Below are 27,253 nucleotides of genomic sequence, written 5' to 3'. Positions count from 1 at the left end.
GGGTAATTGCACTACAGTATTTCCGTTATCCTGATTCAGCATTTTTGGCAAATCAAAATGCCTGATTCAGCAAATTTGGCTAAGTAGCTTGGTTGGTACGTCGTGATCGAAGTTATTGGAACCACGGACTACTCTGAAGTTCCCGACAAGTGAGATCGTCGAAAGTAACGATAAGTCTCGCTTGGCCAGACCACAACAGTGGCAGTACGGCGCTTTTAGCGGTCTGGCCACGCGAAGCTAAGTAGTAGCTAATTTTGCATTGATGATAAAATATTGCATAGGCTATATTCATTCCATTGTAAGTAGGAGAACAGTTAGACCTGTTCAATATGTAGTACAATGAAAATGTAAGGTTTCCGGGGGCGTGAAGCTACTATTGGCGTGTTCAATTTATAAGGTCAAACCAGGGTATTTGATGAAGCGATGTAAAGTTCCATCTGGCCCAATGTGAAAATTACCCATTCACTCCATGGTTTCTGCTCATGTACATGCACTAGTTAAGGTTTGTGGCTGACAGGTGCAGAAAGTGATTGGGCCAATGGTATACTGCCAGTACTGGTGGATTAGGATTAGTGGGATTGAGCCAGTTTGGCTCATACCTATCTAAAGACCGGTGTTGAATTACTTATGCTATAAATTCATATTCAGAAAGTATTGTGTTGTCAGCTTTGTCTTAGAGCATTGCATTTAATTATCATCACTCCTGCAAGGAAGAATATCTCTAGTTGATTGTGTGGAGTTGATTCAAATCAATCAAATCAAATCGTGCAGTTACATAGATCGAATGGCTTTTGCTGACTAGTGTTGAGCACTGAATGGTATAGGGTATATTATATAATGAAGGTATTGGTATTCTTGCCAACAGTTATTACCTTAGCCAAAAACACAAGCAGTGAAATTGAAAATGCTTAGTCCAGTAAACTGGACAATACAAACTGCCCTTTGAAACAGCCAGAATCTCAAAGCACAAAAACTGTAAAAGCTATCTAATCAAGACTCATGGTAGTGAGTCGCGAGGCCAAGAAGCACTACAAAGAGCGTGCCCACAATAATAAACACGCAACCACTACTGTGAGTCATTTACATGAGAAATCGATTATGTAATCTTTTAAAATCCGCATGGTGAAATCTCAGCTTTACTGTACTAAAAGATTCCACCTTGAAACCAGTGGGAATGTAATCTTTGTATAATGAGTAACTACCACACGAAAAGTAAGGTGAATTGTTGGAGTAGTTTGTTCCATCGCCCACCCATTTACAATGCATTAATTAAATTATTTATTCAAATGTGCATCGTTATTTTTTTTTTCATTTTCTTTGTCATCACATTGGAACGATTTTCTTTCAACCATGAAGTCGTATTGTAAAAAGGCTGCGACTATCAGGGGCTTTTTACACAATGTATCTGTACATTTAATTTCGCTAAAAGTTGTTTGTTAGTTTATGAGATCGCTTTGTGCTCTTTGAAGATTCAAACTTGCCGCCATGACGTCGAGGTGTGAGGCACCCTAATGACTACAATAGCACAAGAAGCCAGATACACTAGTGTTTGGTTATGAAGTCCACCAAGAGTTCATAATATAGTAGTGGGGTCTTGGTACCACAAATTAATGATTTGTCCATTGACCATAGATTCACCCGCCAACAGTCACAGCATCAGTATCTACCCTGCATATACAGAAAGGGATACAGTATATGGTAGGGCACAGCTAACTAAAAACATGTAATCATATAGTCAGACTAACATGTCAAATATGTATAGTGTGTGTGTAGGATATGTGTGTACATATTGTTATTCAGGCTGAGTATGTGTCTGGGCCAGTTCTTCAAATCCAGGACCCTGCCATTGTCCCACAACTAATATGCACTACACACATGCACCAACATTCCAATTATACTCACCACATGTTGTAGTTGGACTTCAACAAGTGTACTTTACAAAAGTCTTTATGGTCAGGAGGTCCTACATAGGTTCCTTGGGTTGATCAGATAGAGGCAGGTCTTGTGTGGGAGGAGACAGCAGATAAAACAGTGTGACTAACACCTATACAACATGAGCATCACATCATTTTATATACATTAAAGTGGGCATCCCACATGGCCATTCCCAAGATGTATTATTCAGCATACTGAAGCTAGCAGTTGATGACCAATTTTGTAATATATTACTTGACTTGTTTTGTGGTTCTCACCTATGCTACATTGTTGACATAACAATTTTCGTTGCTAGGAGACATATAAACTAGGAGGGACTAACGGTTGTAGCATAATGGTAAACAAGTTACAACAGCAAAGGAAATTTTATAACCAGCAGTGATCTAGTTGATAGATAAAAGTAGACGACAATTTGTAGTTTCTCCAGTCTTGTTTGAGAATAAGCATATTAGCTGCTATAAGCACAACAAAAGCAAGACAACCTAATTTTTAACACAAGGTTTATGATGCAAACTCAGTATGCACCTACCAATGTGTTGCCCCACCACCCCCCTTGGATGTAAGTGGGGCTTTACAAGGGGAAATGACATGAAACTGCTGCCCCACTATGGGGGACAATCATTCATTAAGCACCCAAGTATTTTTTCTACGCTATGTCAAATCCCGAGTAAATCCCCACGTTACAACTGGAGCCAATGAGTGAGGATTTGGCACAATAGGTTTGCCCTACCATGGGGCATTTAACATTCAGTTGTGCCCACTATAGCCCCATATATTCCCGAAGGGAGGGGTAGTGGGGCAATACGTTGATAGATGCATTACAGGGATAAATAGATTAAGCCTGTACCTTGCAGGCCTAAGCATGTTCCTCTCCTGTTTTGAAAAATAATCTTTTATTGCCTGGCCCTAACTGGAGTTTGCCTGATACCTTCAACAACACAAAAAGCTATCTAAAATGGTTAATTTAGCTTTGACCATTGGCAAACTACAACACTCAACAATTATATCAGAGTATACATAACTCTATATATCTGTCCAGTTACTATATAGTAGGGTCCATGGTTGTCTCAGATCTGCACATATTATCATCACATCAATCGATTGATGCATAGTAAGTATGGTATACTGTATATACGCATTGAGCTGAGCCCTCAAAAATATGAACTTATTAGTTTTGTAGTATTGACTTACTTGCTAATCATTCAAATGCCTGACACAATTATTTGTAGCCAAAGATTTCACCATACACTAGAGGAAGCCATAAAAATATATAGCCTTATAGCCTTTGATGGAAGTATTTCTCTGCTCTCAACAACTTCGTTGTCATCACCAACCATCTGATTGGTTGAAATGTTAAGAAAAATCTTCTTTCATTTTTTGCTTGTTTGCGGTCTGACCCACACAGCTGCTAGCAGCAAGGATCTGGCCTACAAAAGCATAGATATATAATCCCAGGAAGCTACTATGGCGTGGGGGATTCCTGTCTAAAATTACGACGGTAGTTATATATACGTTTACAATGACTTATACACAAACTTACTTGGCAATTCGCTGGGAGAATAGTGTGATGCATTCGGTGCCTTCTTGTCCATCCGAGGCATACATTCAGCAACAACTTGCAGCCGATTCGCCCCCACTTGTTACGCACAGAGACTAATTATATCACCAATCCACCGCTTCAGGAAGAACCATTAAGATGGTAGCCTCGACTTTGTCACGATCCCCAGTTCTTATTTTCGCGTGAAACATCACGCAAAATATCACGTGAGTCCTTGAGGGAAATTTGAACGGTTTGAACGAGTTTTCTCTTAGCAAGTCACTTTTAGTAGTGCTTCTAAACACTGCACTTGAAGCATTTGCTACTGATTTAGCTAGCTAATCTGATACTGAAGCTGTTATTATGCATGCATTCAGTGTCTCCTATGTAATATAATAGCCAATCTTCAGTAATTGTATGTTCTCCATTCAACAAAAAGTAGTGTATCCTGTGCCAAAAACAGCCCAGCTGTAAAAAAAAAGGCGAGGCCAAGAATGCACAAGTACATGTTCATTAAGTAACTACAACCAAAAGACATAATATCAAAATCTGGTCAAGAAAGCATTTACAGTATATAGGCACTTTTATGCATTCGTTTTCTATATGTTTCACATTATCACATCCAGCTAGTTGTACATGTGTGCTTGCAATATAAACAATACTACTGAGACGATAAAAGATGGTTACACTGCATTGTTACCAAAATTAATTTAACTAAAAATTTACAATTGGTTTCTACTTGGCCATCTTTTTATTTTAATATATGGTGTAAAAAGATGGCCAAGTAGAAACCAATTATAAATTTTTAGTTAAATTAATTTTGGTAACAATGCAGTGTAATCATCTTTTATCGTCTCAGTAGTATTGTTTATATTGCAAGCACACATGTACAGCTAGCTGAATGATAATGTGAAGCATATAGAAAATGAATGCACAAAAGTGCCTATACTGTAAATGCTTTCTTGGCCAGATTTTGATATCATGTCTTTTGGTTGAAGTTACTCCATGAACATATACTTATGCAATGCATTCTTGGCCTCGCCTTTTTTTACAGCTGAGCTGTTTTTGGCACAAACTATGAACGTCACTTTCCTTACCATTAAATTTTGGTTTCATGGTCTGATCCTTCATCACATCCTCCCAATTCAGAACTTCACACAGTACCTTGAAAGCACAAAAGAATAATTATTGTATCCTACTTTGCATATCAATAGATAGAAGGGCATAACTCAGCCATACTTTGTCCTAATGACTTTTTCTAGACGTCTGCATGCTGCTTGTCACGCGATGTTGATTGATTGAGTTGATGTATAGATATCAGGAGATGAATGGTACCGAGAGAGCTCCTTGTATGTTAAACGTTTAAATACAATAAGAAAGTCAAAGCAATAAAATCTGAATTTCTAAAACATTGGACTAACGCTTGTGAATTAGCAAAAAGTATCACTTGGTTTTCCTACCAGGCTGCCTGACCACATTCGAAAGCTAGAGGCTTAGTAACATGTCATACCAATACTTCTGTTATGCCACAATAGCAAGTATAGTGTGGAAAATGCTGGAAAACACTCACAAAGTGGGAGGAACTTGCCTGAAAGCATAAAAACTCACTATATAGTTCCTAGAAGGGTAGGGCACGTGTCTAGTAGAAAAAAACATTTTACAGATTTAGTGCCGTTTTCAACCGCCACACAGAGACTAGAATTATGCTAGAGTTAGTTTCCTTCTGCTTATAGGCATGCTAGAAATTACGCTCTTAAAGTTTCTATTTAATGCCCGCCACATGGCATATGTTCTTACCACTGTTACCAATCCATCAAATTCTGTTTAATCCTGATGTAGAATTACTTCCTTATCATTGTAAATAAACTACTGTAGTATTTTAATATTAGTTGCATCCAAGGCTTTAGTAATAGTGTGGATGGTTTTTCTGAAGTCTGCCAACATTGGCAGTGATTTACGAGAGTTGACCACAGTGTATGTTAGTAGCTGTGAATTATATTTACAATGCTTACAAATTAATAGTTTAACAGGTTAAATGATCGTTTTTCAGTGTAGGTGATTTCAAAATGCATTCTTGAATTGGGCATTAAATAGAAACTTTGAGCAAGCAATTTCTAGCATGCATACAAGTTGAAGAAAAACTTTAGCACTTTCACAAGAAGAAACATCCCATAAAAAACATGTCAAAATAAAAAAGTTGTGTACTATATAAAAATTTTACGTGTGTTCTGATAACAAAGTTCAAATCAATGAAACCTAGCCACCTGCTAATTAAGCAAAAACGTGCATGTTACTTGACTTTGATTCATTTTACAACATTAAAAACCAATGGGCTGTTATTCTATATTTCTCAGTTCATAGTGAATAGAGCAACACAAGTCATAACTTCATAGTCCATTACACTGGAGACCAATGATTTCTTAAACAAGTGCCTGTAATTTTTTTCCATATAGGTACTGTACAAATCAATTGTTATGTTCTTCTTGTTGTCTATCACTATAACTCCGAAAACACTTACTAGGCATTCATCAGGCTATAGATTTTGGCCAAACACACCTAACCCATCAAGGAAGAATAGTCTGTTCAAGCTTAATTATGGCGACAATAATGTTTGAGACGAAGCAACGTCAGACAGTGAAAAAATCGAGTTACATTTGATTTAGCCTTACCATTATTGAGTTACACTTGCCTGAAGGCATTAGGCAGGCAAGCATTCAGAAAAGAAAAAAAAAGTAACAATCTATTGGAAGCATTTAGGGTTGTACTGAGGCACTTTTGAACTTCGTTATACCTAACTAATGCAGCTAAGGTACCAGGATGGTGTTGTTTTGGGTGATACTTTTGCTGAAACATCCAAACCTCCATGATCTCTACCATATACATATATTTTTATAGTTAACAAGGGATATGACATATGTACAAGTGACTGCAGTGCTAAAACTATACGTATCTTGGTCGATTTGCCAATCCATGGTGAACACTATAAGCCATATTCCTAATTTGTAGACTATGGAATTTATGGCTGCTAATGTACAGTAAGTACCTGTTGTATATTTTTAGTATAGTCACTATAAAAATCGATTACCTTGCTTTTCCTACTTACTAGTGCTGTAATTCCAAAACTACTGGTGGACCATTCCTTGGACCATGTAGATAATGCTGAGAAAATAAAAATAAATTCTGAAGTTGTGCGAACTAGATGGGTTTTCACGAAGACAGTGAAACAACACTTGTTGAAGATTGAAATTAGTAGAAATCCTTGAAGGATCAGATGTTTTAGACTCTTTAGTGGTGCCACGCCCATCTACTTGCGATTTGTGCATTATCCACAAAGGAGACAAGAGCTTGTGCAAAATTCTTGTTGTTCATGTGAATAATTCTTGGTTGGTTTAGGTGCTTGTTGTTAGAGACTTGTTTACCGTTTAGATAAGGATTTCACGGAATTTGTGAAGTTACACCATATATGGTAAGCATAGCCACAAAGCGTGGTATATCACTTGTATACCGCAATTTGCCGTCATAGCCACAAAGCGTGGTATAACACTTACAGTATCGTTATTTATCGTTATATATCAGTCATATACCACAGCGCAGCACTTTTGATCTCAACCAAAGGTGTGACCACACCTGTGGTTGAAGATCAAAAGTGCCATGCTATGGTATAAAACTGATATATCACAGCAAACTGTGGTATATAAGTGATATACCATGCTTTGTGGCTACGCTTACCAAATGCAGTGTAACTTAAGGGTGCTTTGCACCCATATCTTAACTCACTGTAGAAGACGAGTTATAATTTTTCACTTCAAACTAGAACTAGTCCCACAGTTTATGCCCTAGAGACTTTATTCTTTAAAAATACATTGATGAAAACTGTACAAGCAAACATGCGTTTCTATTTTTGTTCTCTGGATTCTCAGTTATTAGATGCTCTTCTTCAGCTTTTGTGCTGGCACTAATCAGTCTTCTTTACCTCCACGCCATTCCTCACCAGAAGAAGCTATCAAAAAACGTCAAATGCTCTTTTATGCATAAATACCATGGTTTCCCATCTGAAATTTTCGTGCCGATCGAGTCTAAAATGGTGAGAATATGTTAAGGGTGCTAGCGCCTTTTTGAAGCCATATAAATGCTGTTGTTTTATCTTTGATACAGGCAAAAAGAAAGCTACAGGAATCTGAACTACTGCTTCGAAGATTGACCTAACTTTCTACTATACAGAGACCAAAGTATAAGATTGTACCTTGTTTCATTCACGCACTATAATCTCTCAAAGTTAACCCATACATTTTTTATTCCAAGATACTGGCTGCTTGCACAAGCATCAAATTCACTGTGAAGATTCTTCAATAAACTTGTGGAAACTTAGCGCAGGGATTTGTCTTTGCACTTCTTTCTTGAGTTATAAAACAAAGAACAAGTGTCACGAGCGAACTTCGACTTCCGGTCCCTGTAACTTCATGCTGGATCACAAAAATTATAATTCCATGTGCTAAAAGTTTGCAAGTTTATCACTGATGGTCCACCAAAAGTTTGGTAGAGATCCGACTATCGTGTATTCCAGAATATCGCCTTTTACAATGCAGTGTAGAAGAGTTATTACAACAAATTCAATACACCACAAATGCCAACTTTATCATTTAACAAGTTATAAATGAAGTTCTGAACTAAAGAAAGGCTCTTGTTCCTTTTCTTTACACACTGGGACACCTTCCTGTTGCTTGTGGAGTCGCCAAGCCTGCTCTTTGATGTAATGGGTGATAAATCCAGCTGGAACATCATCTCTACCTAAGAGCAGGTGTATAATTACAAATATAACTTACCAAGTGTACACTATCACTTGAGAAAACACAGGAAGAACCTGTGTTGGCTACAAATCAGCTTGCATTCCCATGTCTATTCAACACTAGCACTTACTTTCAAGCTAATTCACTCTGTTGTCACTCTTGGGCTCCTATAGATCATTTTCGTGATGGTTTTCAAACGAAACAGGCTGTTTCTTGGCCAATTTCTTTGGTGCAAAACACAGCCGCCTAACACAGATACTTTCATATTGCCAATTATGATGTAACAGCTGCATGCATGTGGTTGTGTGGATTGTCCCTTGAATGGCTTCAAAAAACCCTAACACCCTTAAGTGTGTTCTGTACAGTTCTGCGTATGGCTTCTGGGTTTACTAATGATTCTCATGGTCACCAGTAATTATCTATGTAGTCTGTGGCTTGTTTAACCCATGGCATGCCCAACTGAGAAAATGTCTTTTACGATGAAATAACCTGCCACAAATGAAGAAAAAAGAGCGATATACACGAAGGAGTGAAGTAAGTATTGTATCTTCTTCATCTTGGTCTAATGAATATAGCGATCCGTAATTGACCGATTATCTTCTGGTTACATAATTAAGAAACAATAACTGTGGCCATAGAACAGTTGCGGGTGCCTCAGTTTCTACACCTTGATACTAAAATTATAACTAGTTGCAAATTCCTTATCCAAACTGTAAACAAGGGGAAGCTATAAAAGGTGGAACGGAATAAGCAGAAATTACATTGTAACATTTTTACTATTATGTATTCACTCTATAACATTTATACAACCCTCATCTCATAGAAACTTTGCAATCATGATGGCAGACAACAGTTAGTCAATCCTCAGGGAATCTTTAAACAGAATATTCTAACCACTGTAGAACAATCTTACTTAGCTTGCTAGTGAATGCACACACAACATTCAACTCATGCATGAATCCACTGAATGAAAATTATAGGCACACTTCTATATTTAGCCTAAATTACTCATGTGTTAGAGCATTTTCGAACATAAAAAGATAAGTGACCTGCTTGAATTGACCTCGCAGGAATCACACCTCGCAAGTGACAAAGGAGACCAGGCAGATGATACTACAAAACCTACTGCCTACAAGGTTATAAAGTGTTAAATGTAACTTACCAAGTTTATTTTCCTGAGTCAATCATACTGGATCTTTGTATGGTAGTGCAGTGGCATGCCTTTTTTTTTTTTTTTTTTACTTTGTCAGTCTGGAGGATCCTTTAAACTTAAAAATTCTGCTAGCAAGACAGATTATGAACTGGGATTTTGTGCAATATGTGGCATCTGAATGTCGCTGGCTGAAGTAAGTGAATACGTCATACTGTCAGTGTGCTAGGACTGCAGCACAGGCTGCGGCTAATGTAAGTAACTATGATCCATCAAGACACACGATAGTGTGTCGTGCCGCCCAAGAATCCGGTGTGCCACACCGTGGGTATATTGATAGGAAGAAAGAAAACATCATTTTTACACCTTTGTATCTCGGTGATCCCTTATCCGATTGGAATCAAATTTACTACAGAGTTGCCCACCAGCTAGGGGAGTCTACATTCCAAATTTGAAGGAAATCGCTCCAGCCATTTCCGAGATATGAGCTGCCAAAGTTTCAATTTTTTTTCTTCGTCTTTTTGCACGCTTGCAAAAATTGCTATAAAACGCAAACGCGTACTCTAATCACCATGAAATTTGGCACACAGAAAGGGAATCCAAAGACGAATCATAGTATCAAATTTGGTGCAAATCCGATGAATGGTTCAGGATTTATGACCGATTATTTGCGTAAAACAAGATCGATTTGTTGTCACGCCTACAGGGTAAACCGCTTCATGGAATGAGTTGAAAATTGCTATGTAGATGGAGTAACCATCGTAGGAGTGCCTTTCGGTGGTTTGAAAGGAACCGAGATAAAGACCATGGAGATATTACACCAAACCCAACCTGTGTCACAATCACGCGATTGTGGATGAATTTGTTGGAGTACAGTCGTAGCACATGCAATTATGCTTGATGAATATATCCCCATTGATAAGTGATAACTGATAGCAATCAGTAATGAAAATAGCTACGTATACATAGTAAGTTATGTAAGCTGTAGTTATACAGCACCGTATGTTGGCTAGCCGATCATTGGGTCATTGGCCTTTTTTACAAGCATGAACGATTTTGAGTATTTTGAAGGAGCATGCCTACCACCTTCTGGCTAGGTGCACTCTTGAAATGATGGGAGCTAAAAAAACAATTGCATTTAAGTACTGAAGTGATGTTAAACTTGTTTAGTGCTGGATGCCTAACACAGTTAAGGACAGCTTCGCTAAAGTAGATTAATTTAGAGTTGGTTTCTGAAGGGTGGGTGTTTTGTTCCTAATAAATTTGGGCAGTACTCGTGTATGACAGTTGGTATAAGCAGGTGTAACAGCAAAAAAGAACTTGTAGTTTTGTAGCGATTGTGTAATAAACTATATTAGAAAGTAACTGTTAGGTTGTCCTAGAGTGGTTAGTTTAAGGAACATTCTATTTAAATATTGCCCTGAGGATAGACTGAGTGTCGCAATTGCAGAGTCCCTATGAGGTGGAGGTTGTATCAAGGCACACAGTAGTGTGTCGTGCAGCCCAAGAAGCCGGCGTGCCACACCGTGAGTATATTGACAGGAAGAAAGAAAATGTGATTTTCACACATATGTAGCTCTGGTATCTGTTATCCAATTGGAACCAAATTTGCTACAGAAGTTCCCACCAGGAAGGAGAGTCTACATTCCAGATTTGAAGAAATTGCTCCAGCCATTTGTGAGATACAAGCAGCCAAAATTTTGTTTTAATTTTTTCTTCGTTTTTTATTCTACGTTTTACACACTTTGCAAAATCTGCCATATGATACCAATGCGTGCTTCAATTTGACTGAAATTTGGCACACATAAAGGGCTGTGTATCTCAGTACAAAGTTTTGGAAGGATTCCGATGAACATTCACGGAGTTATGACCGATTGCTTCTGTAAAATAAGGTCGAAGGTCTGTCATGCCTACAGGGTAAAACCCTTGGAGGAATGAGTTAAAAAGTGCTATGTAGATGGAGTAACCATCGTAGGAGTGCCTTTTGTGGTTTGAAAGGAATCAAGATAAAGGCCGTGGAGATATAGCACAAAACCCAACCTGTGTCATAATTACACGATCGAGTTTCATGAATAAAAAACTATTAGTTTTCATGCCTACTAGGCGAACCGCTTAGAAGAATGAACTGAAAACAGTATGTAGATGGAGTAATCATCATAAAAAGTCCATGGAGTAGTATAGAAGAATCAGATTAAAAGCCACTGAGTTATAATGCAAGATCAACTACTTGTAGCAAGTGCATGATCAAGATACTCTAATAGTACAGTCACCTTATTAGAACATTCAATTTTTATGCAGATCAACATGCTTACAAACATAATATACAGTAGTTACTACATTGTGTTCTATTATTACAATAATGATAGTTTTTATTGATTTAATGCTGTTTTTGTTGTTAAAGTAAAATCATAGGATTTCATAACTGTAGATAAACTGGATGCTGTCTGAATGAAAGTTCAGCTACAAAAAAGTCACACTGTCAGGAGTTCATCTACCCCATGAGAATTCAGTTAAATGCCAGTTATCTGGTTAGACAAACAAGTCACCCAGTAGAGAGTTGAGCTACAAACAAATTAGTCTGCGGAGAGTTTATTTACAAACAGTCACCTTGTAAAGATCTCAACCACATGTAATCAGTAGAGAGTTCACCTACAAACAAGTGATGTAGTAGAGAGTTTGGCTATTTCTGTAACTAAGTTATGCAGTAGACTAAAGTAACTATAATAATATATGAAGGTTAACTTTAGTTTAACAAGGTTAATAAGAATGGAGCTTGCATGAGGGAATTTATTCAATTAACCAACTAAGATCATATTGTGCTCACATGCATATCATTGTGGGAACCGCGTGAGATGGTGGATAAAGAATAAAAACCAGAAAGCTAGCCAGTAAGTTTTCTTGGTGACGGTGAAAGAAACTAAAGACGTAAGTTTATGGGCAGCTACTAGAAATCACTTTGGGCTTCATCACCCTTGAAGGAGAAGTCAGCAATACACTGTCCAAGAGATATGACCCTCGAGCGGCTAGTAGGCAGTTTGAATAGCACACTTATCGTCTCGCCAAAACAATCTTCCTGCCAATTTGGGATACATCACATTGGTGTGGTAAGCACTCAGAGTATACTGACGAAGCATTCCCCCATATGGGGTGAGAGCCTTGTGTACATTGTAGAGGCTGCTCTCCTTTATAGCAGATATCAACCACATGGTTTAGTTGTGGGAAAATGAATTCAATGTAGAGCATAAGGGCAATTTGCCTGACTGCTCAGGCACAAGCGGCAGCCATGTCTGACTCTAGGAGCTCGTAAGTGCCACAAAGGGAGACCAGCGTCTAGTGATGAAGTGCAGCGGCGCACCCACATTGTTAAAACAGCGAGTTCTAATTAATTATTATAATGCCTACCTAGTTGTAACAATCTACCTCCAGCATGCTGTCATGTAGTGAGAACTTGCCGTACTGTTCTACCCAGTTGATAATTATTTTTAGAGGTGCTTACTACATATAAACATTAGGACTAGCTTGTTATTGTGAGACAATAAGGGTACTGCTATTCAGTGGTGTGCATCCCAAAAACCAAATAACGCTTATACTATATAGCCTAAATATTTCGAGGGGCAAATATTTTTCAGATTGAGCAGTATTGCTAAAAATAAAATTTTTGTGGATTTGCAAATACTCCTAAAATGTATTAGACTATATGGAGGTCTAAATATTTCAAGGCTAAAATTTTCACTGATAACTCCCAAAACTACGAAATCTGCAAAAATTTTCCCCTTCGAAATATTTAGGCTATATGTTAATGTGACACCCTCAGTCATGGTTCTGCCCACACTGGTAGGCAGTAGTTCAAAGTGACCAGTACCTCCAATAATTGACCAGTACCTCTTAAATCTGACCAGTACATTTCTTAAATATATCACTGATACACATGCAATATACGCTAATATAACACACAGCATATTAGGTGATGTTAACTTTAGGCCACCACTCAGGAATTTCTGGGCAGAACTCTGCTTAGTGTTTTTTAATTTTAATTTTTTATGTATTTATTTTTAGAATTTAACAGTTATAGCATGATTACTTGGGATATGACAAAATTATACGCACTCGGGCCCACATTATAGTGTATATGCATTTGGGCCCTGCAGGCCCTCATGTGTGTATATTCTGTGTAACCATGTTATAACTATATATATTTTACAAGTACACAGAAAAAAATGGAATTTTCAACTAAAGTAGAGACCATAGCACATCGATAAAAGTACTGAAACAAGTTGGAGTAGTCCATGATATTAAATCATAGTAAAACAATAAGAAGTGTTATATCTCTACTGTGTATTTTCATTATGGTATCTTGAGCACAGTAGGGACATAATATTTCTTATTGTTTTACTGTGATTTAATATCATGGACTACTCCAGCTTGTTTCAGTAGTACTTTTTATCAATGTGCTATGGTCCCTACTCTAGTTGAAAATTCCAAATTTTTCTGTGTACTTGTTTGTTAACTTTTTTGTAAATAATTATTATGACTGGTGAACCCAAGCATACCACATCTGAAATGGCATCTCATGCCCCAATTATCTCCTGAAAAGTTAAATATCTGTTACGCTTAGTTGTAAGCTTTGTTCAACCCATTATGCAGCATTTCGAATCAAGAGCTGTTCGAAAAGTACCTCTGCAATACACGCATCACTTCATTGTCGGCTATGTTCAACCCGATACACAGCAGTATGAATCAAGAACTGTTTGAAAAGTACCTCTGATATCAAAATAGCCACTATGACAAATACAGACCATTCCATTACGAAGGGAAGCCATCACGTGCTATTGCCAAATTGGCACTTTTTGCTGTCAGCAAAGATGAAGGGGACACAAAGGAGGACACTGGTAAGTCCATGAAGAATGCATTGCACGTACTGTGGTATGCCAAAAGGCACCTGTCAGGCCGAAGTGACGTGAAACAGTGAAAAAATCAAGTCCGTAGCCTTAGCCGTTATCAAGTTACGCTTGTCTAAAGGCATCAGTCAGTTACTCAGTCAGTCAGTCAGTTAGTCACTAGAAAATTGCATTATTTATATTTTTAAATTCCGTAGCAACTTGTTGAAAGTGTTTCGGGTCAATCTAAAAGCTTGTTTGGGCTTAGTTTTACCTAACCAATACTGCCTCATCGTCGTCAGGGGAAATTGAGGCTTTTTTTGGGGTGATATTATTTCATTGGCCATGCCTACTCCTACTATACAGTATTATATATAGTTATAACAAGCTTATAAAGGATATGACTAAAATATACATACAATTTATGAGAGTGTGTATACAGTATTTAGTCATATCCCGAGTAATTGTGTTATAACTGTTATATTCTACACTCCAGTAGATGAAACGATTATAGATAGCAAGGCATAGTGAAACAGCACCTGTTGAAAATCTAGAAATCCTTGATGGATTAGACATTATATACTCTTAGTGGTACCATGCCCAACAAGTCACAATTAGTGAGTTATCCACAAAGGAGACAAGAGTTCATCGAAAATCGTTCCAGTAGCTGAGGTGACTAATGGTTGGTTGATCTAGGCGCTTGTTATTACAGACTTGTTTACCATTTAGATAAGGATTTTATGGAATGTGGTAAGTTATACCATATATGGTAAGCGTAGTCACAAAATGTGGTATATCAGGTATGTATATACAGCACTGTGCTTTTGATCTCAACCACAGTTGTGGTGTATCAAGACACACGGTAGTGTGTTGTGTGGCCAAAGAAGCCAGCATGCAACACTCGTCAGTATATTGACAGGAAGAAAATGCAATTTTCGCACCTCCATAGCTCTGTGCTGCCTTGATAAAATAAGATGATTTTTGCTGTGGACATGCCTGCCAACTTCAATACTCCACATACCAAATTTGAACAAAATCGTTTCAAGCATACCTGAGATATGCGGCTTCAAAAATTAACTTAGTTTCTTTGGGTTTTTTTTTTTTTTTTCTTATTTTCTTCCTCTTTTCGCACACTTACAAAAACTGCTATAAAATGCTAACGCTATATCCGATTGTCTTGACATTTGGCACACAGAAGGGGGTATAAAGGCACATCTTGGTACTAAGTTTGGTTGGAATACAGTAAATAGTCAAGGAGTTATTAGCGATTATTCACAAAGAATAGCACCAATATGTTGTCGTGCCTACCGGATAAACCACTTATGGGAAGAAGCTGAAAATCGGTGGGTGAATAGGTTAACTATTGAACCTCAAACCTTTTGTGGTTTGAAAGAGATGGTGCTGAAAACCACAAAGATACAGTGAAAAGACCAGCAGTGTGTAACAATTATGCAATTGAGATTAGCTAATAAAAAAATTACTACTTGCCATGCCTACCAGAAAAACCACTTGGGGTAATGCTTTGTAAATCGCCGTACAGATGGAGTAATCATCTTAGAAAGGCTCTTCAATGGTGTAGAAGAATCAGACGTAAAGCCACAGAGTTATAACATGAAATCCAACTTGGTGTAGGAAGTGCGAGATCGAGATACTCTAATAGAGCAGTCACCTTGAAAAGAATTCAGGAGATCATCTAGAAACAAGTAACCGGTATAGAGATCAGCTACAAACAAATCACCCTGTAGAGAGTTAAATATTCTGAACCTTTTCATCTGACAAGGGATAGTCTTGTCCAAAAGCTGATCAAGGGAGGTATCCATCTGGACAAGTCATTAGCTTGCCGTGTTGAGAAGCAAAGAGGATGATGGTATTAAAGATGAGACGATACAGGATTTAAAGTATTGATATATTGCACCAAAAAATCACAATACAATGATATATGTGACCGGATCTGCGAAGACCCGACATAATGGTGCAAGCCTAAATCTACAGTATAGGCTTTTGATTGCAATGCGTAAATATTTGCATAAATGAAAAGTAAATGTAAAATTTTTAAATGCTTTGTTCTTTATGAAGAAAGGATGTAATGATAAAAACATTAGTGTTACACCGATAATCGGATTGGCTATCGGAAAAACCATGTCGGCTGTGGTTTTTGTATATCGGTTTCGGATCGACACCATGACGAAAAAGCAGCATATACAGTTGTATGTATATGGTCATGTGCACTAAATGATATTTAAAAACATTTTGAGGTGCGTTTCCTACATTAAAACGTTGTTATATACTGCTTCAGTGTACTGTCACAGCAATATACTGCCACTGTAAACAAGCTAAATCGGTCCTTCACAATCAAATTTCTAATAAAAATTGTTACAAAATAGACATGCTGTACTATATCGGATTCACTACATTTATCGGCTTGAAAATATTATCCAATATCGGTTATTGAAATATCGGCAAAATCTCATGTCGGTGCAATACTAAAAAAAAACATGCATACCATCTTATTCGCCTACTCAAGAGGAGTTTGAAAATCTTTGTTTTGTAGCAGTAGCCTAAAGGATACGTGCGTTATGGACGTCATGCTGGAACGGTCATAAACAATCAATTTTTCTTCACTGATTTTGTCTCTGTATGTAGTGAAGAAAGGTGGTAGGAGAAAAAAATCACCATGTAATGGACTCCCCTATTCAAGGCGAACACGGTGTTGTAAGTTGCAACTCTGTACTGTACTGAGTTTGTAAGTTACAGTTGTTTTTGTAAGCACCTGTAATTTATTTTCCCCGTACATGCTGTATAAATCCATCTTTCTGTTGCTGCTACTTTTTAGGGCTGTGACTCCAAAACTTGTTGGCATACAAGGTTGAAACTTGGCCAGAGCATGCACTCGGCTAAGTAGATTATAAATATTCAATAATAAAGAATTTGAAAAATGCGCTATTATGTTGGGTTTTTGCAGATCCGGTCACATATTAAGATATTACATGCATATCAAAATACAGATACACAATGCTGTAATATTAACTTGATAATTTGTTGGTAAACTTTCATCTACATATCAAATGTGTAGTCTTGCATGGCCAGACCACATTTTTCTTCCTTTTTGAGTGTACCAACTACCACTCTTAAAAGGGAAAAAACAGTCTGACCATAGAAGACTATCAAAAGTCATGCTAAACACAGCTATGTATAACAACATATTAAAAATTTAAAATAAGAAATAGGGATCGCTAAAAAAAGCCACGAAACAAGAAGGGATCGCTGGGGTGGTAATGTAAACCACAAATCCCTATAAAGTATAAGGAGTCAAATAGGGATTTGTGGTTTACATTACGACCCCAGCGATCCCTTCTTGTTTTGTGGCTTTTTTTAGCGATCCCTATTTCTTATTTTAAATTTTTAATATGTCTAGTTTGTGTACTTTTTTCCAAAACCATTTATGGATTATAAGTTAATTGGCACATTATAGTGTAGCCTAAGCTAACAGAGATTCCTCAGTTTAAAAGGTTAACTCATTAACTAGATATCTTAATGCAATATTAATTTGTAATCTATGATAAAGACTGTATTTTAATTCTGATTTGTACACGCACAAAATAATAAGATAGGATATATTAATTCCTAGTCTACTCAGTGTTTCAGCCACCATCGTCACACTTTGTGCCATTGCTGAAAACACACTGCTATACGAGCTAGCTACCTGTCAGAAAAAATTACTGATTGTGCACCTATCATACAAGAGACAGTGTTGATGACAGCACAGGAGACTTGAAGAACAAGATGTCTTAGGTGTTTATTGTAAAAGAAGGAAAAGAATGAAACTCTATGATACAAGTTATAAGAATGGTAACTGTTAGTGTTGTAATTCCTGTAGAGTCGATTTTAAAAAAAAAGAGAGAAGAACAATGCATACATCAAGCATGTGGATTATAGGAGTAGAGTTGTCTAGCAGAATAGGTAGTGAAGAGGTAGCTATACATTGTAGCTGTAGTGCTACTATTGTAGTGATGACGCTTACAACACCTTTGTATAAATTAGGGGTGAAACGAATATTAAATTTTAGGTATTCGAATATTCTTCAAATTAACGAACAAATTAACGAATTATTCTTTAAGAATTTTCTGTATAATTAGGTGCTTGAAAGGGACAAAATCACTTTGATTACTACTAAAACTTTAAATGTTAAAAAAGAAAAGTCCTTTACATGTATTATTAAGATGAAAAATTATATTTTAAAATGACAGTTTTCAGTTGTCAAAATGTTTTCAAGGTTAAATGTGTACATTATCCGATTAACGAATATTTAACGGATAACGAATATTTCTTAACGAATACGAATATTTCTTAACAAACGAATAACGAATATTCGTACTATTTGTTTCAGCCTTAGTATAAATGTACGAGTTGCACATATGAACACGCAAGGCTGCATGCAGCAGCAACCGTGTGAGTTGGTGTTAATCAAGCTAAATAGGAGGAGATGGCTAGGCTTGGCTGAAGTCTTCCTACGCCGGTGTCTGCATGTACAAATCACAATGTCACTATACTAGTGGCCAGTGGCGTAGCCAGTCTTACATGATTACCAGGGATTTGGCAGTCATACCCATGCAAGACTACTTTAAACTGGCATATTGAGTTCCAATTGCCAGGACTTAGACTGGGCTCTAGCCCTGGAAAGCCTAGGTGTAGCCTGCTAGCAGCAGTGTGTCATAAAGTGGAACACCATAGGTATAGTCAGCAAATTTAAGTCTGGTTAGCATGTGTTCATAAATGCTTGCAACTGTTAATATCACTAGCTGATCAGAGAATGTGCTAAAGTACACAGTAGCTAGTTACAGTGACATAAGCACAGTAGCATACAATCCTCCCATATAAGACTGTCAGGCTTCACACCCTTAAGTTGTTTATGACATGGATACCATATGGGAGGGTTGTTGATGATATGTGGTTAGACCACAAAATATTTTTAAATGGTAGGGTTGTAATAAACACCCCACCCAACCTTTTTTGCGTGTGAAAAGCAGCCATGATATCAGCGCTACCATTTATCTTCCACCTATAATGGACAAACAAAGCACTCACTGTGATGGCTAGGAAGAAGAATAAACGGATGCCTTGCATGCGTGCTTGAACGACTTCTCGTAGCGAAGACGGGCAGCTCACTAGAGACCCTATTATGGCGATCTTGTAAGGTAAGAGTGCTGCACAACTTCAATCTACCATTTGTTAACGTTATAAAGACTAGTTAACAACACGCATCCCTGTGCACACAAGATCCCGTAATTTTGTTCTTCTATGGCTTCTTCCGTATACGGAACAGCAGGCAATGGTTAAGAAGAACTTAGAAATTTATCAAGGTGGAGGCCGGTTAGCGATCTGTGGAGTACGGGTTAATTAATGGGTCATGGACACGCGGAAGGACTCAATGAGTAAGGCTGTGTACTTTTTATTGTGAAAAAATGGAAGCCTTGGGCTGTACACGAGTGAAACAAAATAATAATAATGATTTTAATAATATGAACAATTTGCATAAAATTTGCAACTTTTGAGTGTTTCTAAATTTCGTCTAGACCATTTTTACTGCTATATCACAAATTTTCTGAGTTCAGTGTTTGATAATAAGCCTTCTGAGGGTTGTTTTATGCTCGAGTCCGCTTTCTAAGGCTGGTTTAAGTGATTGCTCTATTAGGATTTTCAAAAATTCCACTGCGATCACTATTATGAACCCACTATCGTGGTTCATGATATGTGACCCAATTTGCGAAAAGGTACCTTTTTCACACATAAAATTTGACCCATTTTTTCAACTTTCAAACTTTGTAACTTTTGTATCATTGCAAGCACGTGTCTGTAATTTTCCATGAGTATGCTTACATTATGTGACTACATTTTGATACAAAAAGAAAGTCAATCAGTGCAAGGAGGCAACAGTTATGACATTTTGTTTGGTGGTATGTCAAATGTGTGGAAAAGGTACCTTTTCGCAAATCCGGTCACATATATTGTGATACATGATGTATCGATATATTGAAGCTTATATTGATTCATGTATTGACCTCTCACGCAATGTGATACGGTGATATATCAATATATTCTATCGGGTTGTTCCTGTACTTTTAATACTGGAATATTCGCTCCATTAGAAGTGTTTAAAAACAGTTTATTTTACCACATTTAAGATTTTCTGATTGCACCTGTAAATTTGAAATACATTCATGCAATTCAAGAAGACCCTAAATGTACATTATATGATTTCTTGACCAGATAGAATTGGTCTGAGATAAAAATCCCTAAATATATGTCAGCAGCTAAACTAAAGACACTACTGCTCCCAAGGTGTCTGTACTACATGGGTTTCACTTTACCACACAAAGTGTACTTACCATGACATAGTCACTTCCTGTCTGTCAGTTATAAACCAGTCAGCTTATAGGCTTGTGATCTATGTAAAACTAATCACAATGCTAACTTAAGGCATACTGCAAAAACATATTCTCAGTGCAAGACCAAACAAATTTTCATCTCATAACACTGAATTGTGTGCACTAATAAAACCAAGTCAGCCATGTGACCTGTGTGAAACAATGTTTACTACTAGCTACTTATGGCACATTGTGGAAACCTCTTAAGTAGTACTACTCTTTGTGTCCCAATCACAGCAGAAACACAATAATACAGTTGTTGATTTCTAGCATGAGACCAAATCAACTTATTTCGTAACAATAGTATTCGGTGATTAAGCTACTAAGTGCATAAAAATTAAGTCAACTTGTTGAACAAGTTATATGAACTTGTGTCACTACACCTCCTGTGAACGGGCGTCTGTATTTAGCGGATCACGGATCAGCGGATCACGTGATATGCATGCTCAACTCGATTTTGAGCACTGGGAAATATTTATACCCTAGTGTAACATACAGCATACTGTAGAATTTATATTTTATCCACAGGTAGGAAGCCTGAAGAGATTTCAATCGATACTATATAACTATAATAATTAGAGCGCGCGCGTATTAGAAATTTAACACACGTACAGAGTAAGATTATGTTAATTCACCTTAAAACTGAATCACTGATGTATTCTTTACACCAACACAATATTCAATAGACTAGTTCTGTATTGCAAAAACAAACGACAAAGGATATGCTAGCGCACTCACGTGTGAATAGGCTTCTAATATGTTGGCGTGTATCCTTTGTCGTTTGTTTTTGCAATACAGAACTAGTCTATTGAGTATTATGTTGGTGTAAAGAATACATCAGTGATTCAGTTTTAAGGTGAATTAAAATAATCTTACTCTGTACGTGTGTTAAATTTCTAATACGCGTGCGCTCTAATTATTATAGTTATATAGTATCGATTGAAATCTCTTCATGCTTCCTACCTGTGGATAAAATATAAATTCTACAGTATGCTGGATGTTACACTAGGGTATAAATATTTCCCAGTGCTCAAAATCGAGTTGAGCATGCATATCACGTGATCCGTTGATCCGTGATCTGCTAAATACAGACTCCCCCTGTGAACGGTCTTCCTCACAATCCACATGAAACTGAACAACGTAACATTCAAGCTCTCTCGAGAGTGTGCTTATACCAGTGATTTTTACTTATAGAGATACCATTGATTTTTGGCATACGTGTCGTGATCAGTTGCCATTTTCTTTAACCAATTGCTCTGCTTCCAAGGTCACCCATATACGGGCAGCTTCTCAGCTTTTTATTGATAAATGCTCAAAAGGCAGTTGTTGGAAACCGTCCAGCACTAGCTAGCTATGTAGCTAGCCTTCTCAGTTTGTCATGAGATATTCTAATAGAGCAGTCAACTACACTGCAGTCAAATATACTCTACTAGAGCAGTTATGTAAAATCGAAATTATACATTGTAGCTAAACATTAGTTTCAGTTTGTTGAAATTTTATTAAGTGACCCCTTGCCATGTACAGTAGAAATTCTACAGGATTGATGTGAAGCATATTTCAGACAAAGCAGAATTTACTTGTTTTATAAACTTGATATTAATTTTTATCAACATCTTGAGTGTATCATCTTATCATCTAACAAAAAGTTTTCAAATAAAAAAACATATTTAAAAAAAAAAGGACAAGGCAATGCTGTATTAAGAGCTCAAGCATATGCGCAATGACACAAGCATACAAAAAGTTTGATTGTATGTTTATACAGTGAGCAAGGGGACACAGAACATTGAAGTTTAATATCGTTATGCTACCAGGTATTCACTGTATGATTAAGTTATAAATAATCTAATCCAAAACAGCCAAGCTGTAAAAAAAGAGTGTGGCCCTCAAAAAGGCTATGGTGAAAAAAGATGTTAAAACCAAGGCTACTGCATGAATGATATTAATAATGGACATGCACAGAAAGGATATAATAAAAACCACCTTCAGCACCACTTAGTAAATATACATATTAGATAAAGCACTGCCGTGAGTGCTATATGGGAAGTATAGCATGAAAAGAGTGGGCAAGAGACAAATATAGCACGAGGTGAAGCCGAGTGCTATATTTCGTCTCAAGACCACTCTTTGAGTGCTATATTTCCAGTATAGCATGAGTGAAAGGCAGTGCTTTATCTGGTATAGAGAACTGTCAATTTGAGATACACACAAGACACATGAAACAATTATAAACTCACGGAGGAGTGTTATCATCGGTAGTATAGGAATTGTGCCTGTGTTTCGTCTACATTGCACTGTGCTGCGCCTTCATTAGTCGTTTTGTGAGTCTAGTCTGTCTTCTCAATACCAAAAGTTTTTGATTGTGGTACTTTAATAAGCATATTTCCGTGATATTCCTAGGACTTGTTCGTTTAAGTGAGCAAAACGTACTAAGAACGTTCACTGCTGCTGACCACAAGCAACCATCATCGAAATCTTCAAGTGTGTCTATAAATTAAATCCAGTGGTTTTGCTCTTACTACACTGTAAAAAATCGGTTCTTACATAAACCCCTTTTGGGGTGTTACATGTATATCTGCAATTACAACTGGGCTCCCCACAGGTGTTCAGTTACACCCTTATGGGGTGGTCCATTACACTCATGGAGTTTTTCTGTACACCCACTGAGTGTTTAAGAGCACCTCTTTAAAAAAAAATTCAACAAATGCTCTGTGCCACACAGTTCTTGGATAATACTTTATGTGAGAATTGTACAATACAGCAAAGATAGATCTGCAGCTGAGCAGTACAATGCATGAAATGTGCAATACCATATAACTTACATACTACAGTTCTCTCCAGCAAGGACTTCCTTGTCTTTTAAAGATTTTGAATTTGTATATGTAACATAACCAACAAATATCACTTTTGATTGTGGGTTTAAAATATAGGAAGGCAATGTTACTGAAGGAGTGAAGTAACACAAGTAATGCCATAAGAAGCATAGTTCTCAGAATCTGTTTACTCTTATATCACAATAATTAACACCAAAGTGTGCGAGGGACTACTTCAGCACAGTGTGGTGTTACACCCTAATAGTGCCTATTAAACGACTCCTGTAGGAAAACATTCTTGGGTGTACCTAAACACTCTGTGGGTGTACACAAGCACCTTTTGAGGCGTGGGTGTATATATAATGCCTCCAGTGGGGTGTACTGGATCACCCCATTTTTTACAGTGTTGTTGGGTTAACTAGTCGGCCAGCTCAGTCAGGCTATCAGCCTACACTGACTTGGTTGATTGGTTGTACTGGCCGGAATTAAGTGATTACTCACTCAAAGTAGACTATCAGCCTACAAAATAGACCTGGCAGTTCTATAACTACCTGATATAGAACTGTGGTCTATTAAAGTGTTCTATAACTGCCCAATATAGAACACATGGGCGTTTACGGTGAGTATAGAACACTTTTTGCTTTGATACTCCCACGCAGAGTTCTTTATATGTCAATATTACACTTTATACCAATTGTATATATCTGATTTCTATTACGGCATACATATCTCACACATGGCCGCACTCTAGTGTCACTACTTTTGTCGCAGGAATACCAGTTCATTCTGCATTACGTGGAAGTACAGTTTATCTATTCCTACTTTATTTTAATTTTATTGTATATGTATACATTGTATATTATTTAAGTTGTGTAACTGTTCTAGTGTGGCCACAACAGCATCAAAATACACAGCTACTGCACGTTCTGGATGTGTCGTACATTGTACAACAACCACAGCACTACTATAAGCAGCAGCATTCACCCCAACAATTTTCATTGATGCAGCATGATCCAAGTCATCCACAGCCTCCAGAACAGCACAATGAGCAGCATCAACTACAACAGCAACACCTGAGCACTACACCTGACTTTGAGTTAGAAAGTGCTGAATGTTTAGAAGAAGTAGAAAGTTCTGTTAGGGATTTTGGAAGAGTAAATCAAGTTAGAATAATACATGGCAATGGCAACAAGAAATACCGAAGAACTTTTCTAAGTGTGTTATCCCAACATAACTCTTATATCGTTGGAGGCGTAATGGAAATAGATACTTCAGATGAGAAGACTCGGGTTTCCATTATTTACTACATATTTTTCAAGAGTACAGTAATCTACTTCTGTGATGGTTTAAAGGATTGTTACTTCCTTTTGCCACTGATCCTTCTGCCACTAACTGTAGGTATAATGCATAATAAACTTTTTGCTGGAAAATTTAGTGATGTCTCTCAATCACTGTCAGATTTCTTTGATAGCAAGAACAATTATAATTTTGTAGAGATTTATTCAGAGCTGGAAATGATAAACAAAGAGAAGAAAACCGCAGAGGAAGTAAAACGGTGTACTTTATTGGATGCGGTCAAAAGTATAAATCAAAAATTATCAGAATGTGAGGAAATCAAAACGAATTATGCTTATGTCAAAGCACAAGTAAATTATACTTATGTCAAAGCACAAGTAGATGAGGAGACAATGTTTTCTAATGTACAATCACGTGATCACACTGTGGTGAACATAAATTGTAAAGTATTAAACAAACCGTCAGGTGAAATTAGTAGATTACCTGAAACTGTGCAGCTTCATAGTAATCAGACCACCATGGGTCTCTACATTGGAGAAGGGGTAAAAAAGGAAATTGACAATGCTCTTAAAAAAAAAGAAGACAATCTTGAAGAAGCAAAGCCTAACTTACACAAAAATTTGGATAGATCGAAGATACTATAAATAGATTTCTTGTGCTATAGCTAAGACTCCGCCATCAATAGAGATGTTTATTTAAAGTGGCTAAAGCCTTTTTCACCTTGTTTGGTTATGTTGATATATGTTGCACACAGTTTGAGTTAGTAGACTGACTTTGCTAAGTATTGTTATTTTAGCTCATTATGTAAGTACTTATACTGTAATTCTGTTTCATGAAATATTATATTTGACATTTTTATGTGTGACTAGGCTACAAAAACCGGTTAGCTATGTACGAGAACAACCAGTACCCTGTCACTTAGCATCTATCATTAATAATGGCTGAAAATTACATGAGTATGTTGTGACATGAAAATTTGAAAAGTGTAATGGAAATTTTTGCTATCTGTATGCCATGCAGAGAGAAGAGAACCATCATTCAGTCAGATCCAGTTTTATTTAAGGGCTGTTACATGGAGGCAAGACTCCCTCCTCTAAAAGTTTGAGTGAAAACTACACTGTATGTTTTTAAATAAAAATGTCTTCATACCGTAAGTTCTCTAAAAATTCGGCCCCTCTATTTATTCGGCACCCGTATTCTAACAGTGAAATAATTACCTCTAATAAAAAATTTGGCACGTTTGCTATTTTTGCGATGCCATCAGGGATGCTGATAGTGACGAGAACGTCAGAGTTGTCTAGTCTTAATATCGACGATACAAATTATACTGTGACAAGTGGTCGATCAACTAAAATTAGTGGTGATTACTATCTAATTATAGGCCGAAGTTTGGCGAGATGAAAATTATTGATTTAAAAATATGCCGAATTTTTAGAGAACTTACGGTATTTAGCCAATACATTAGCAACTAAGTTAAAAATTGTATACACAATCTTAATGCTTTCAGAATGGTCTAATTTAAAAAGTCCTAGGGTACATGTACAATCAAAATATTCAGTAATTAGTACTTGAGAGCCCACTTGCTTAGTTTATGCTTGTTTTCAAAACTGCACTCCACTTGTTGCTATAAAGTCATTTGTAAATTTTAAAATTTCCGTTTGCCTTCAAAATACAGTAGAAATACCCTCTGATATAATCTCACTTTATAAGTTGTTTTAAGGTAACTATGGTAGCAACCTAAACTGATGGTTTAAAAGTGAGAGTGGCACACAAAGATTAGCTGAACATTGATTGATCTTGTAAGATGAAAAAGCAGCTGGAATTAAGAAAATAATATTTATTCACAATTCTTTGTAGGCTATGAGTGCATTATGAAGCTTCAAACATTTATTATGCATTTATTAACTTTAGAACCTACAAAACATTAAAAGCTTTGTCCCAGTTCTGTACCATGAAGCAAATGTGAGCTTTGTGTGTGTTTGTGAATTCATTATTTATAATATACTGCAATCTGTTTATGACATTTCCGATACAAAGGTTCAGTTGAAATATCCTCTACCATAGGACAGGTGTCAAAGAACTTCATATGACTGATGATGTAAATATTCAAGGTATATCCTACACTAAGGTTTACTTGGGATATCTTGCATTAAAAAGAAAGGTACAGGAGAAGTTCTTGTGGAAGGTACTGCTGGAAATCTATATGCCCTATACTTACTGTACTTTTCCTGAACTCGCAAAACCATAAGAAATTTGATTATTCTCCCAGTAGTATGTGAATGTGTCGAATAAAAAATTGTCGGAGACATTGCATTGGCTGTATGATACCACAAGATACTAACAATCTAAAGATCAGAGTGGATATCTTCCAACAAGAAAATGTTACCTGAGATTGAATATCAGGATATTTTCATAGCTATACATAAAGGGCCACTC

The 27,253-nt window shown here is 36.9% G+C and overlaps 1 protein-coding gene across 2 annotated transcripts; it reads left to right on the top strand.

Annotated features, from left to right (window-relative positions):
- The first annotated feature begins 21 nt into the window (after positions 1-21).
- Positions 22-25,662, top strand: LOC136244320 (uncharacterized). Of its 2 annotated transcripts, none has more exons than XM_066035877.1 (2): positions 22-149; positions 24,407-25,662. In XM_066035877.1, coding segments are annotated over exons 1-2 (1,056 nt in total). In that variant the 5' UTR covers positions 22-148; the 3' UTR covers positions 25,462-25,662. The 2 variants fall into 2 exon arrangements, with proteins under 2 accessions (XP_065891949.1, XP_065891960.1); XM_066035888.1 differs by having other exon boundaries at positions 24-164.
- The last annotated feature ends 1,591 nt before the right edge of the window (positions 25,663-27,253 follow it).

Source organism: Dysidea avara, chromosome 2 (genome assembly GCF_963678975.1).
Source record: "Dysidea avara chromosome 2, odDysAvar1.4, whole genome shotgun sequence".
In the NCBI taxonomy this organism is placed as follows: Eukaryota; Metazoa; Porifera; class Demospongiae; order Dictyoceratida; family Dysideidae; genus Dysidea; species Dysidea avara.
Note: the sequence above shows the minus strand (reverse complement) of the source record. Positions and strands in the feature narration are given on the sequence as shown.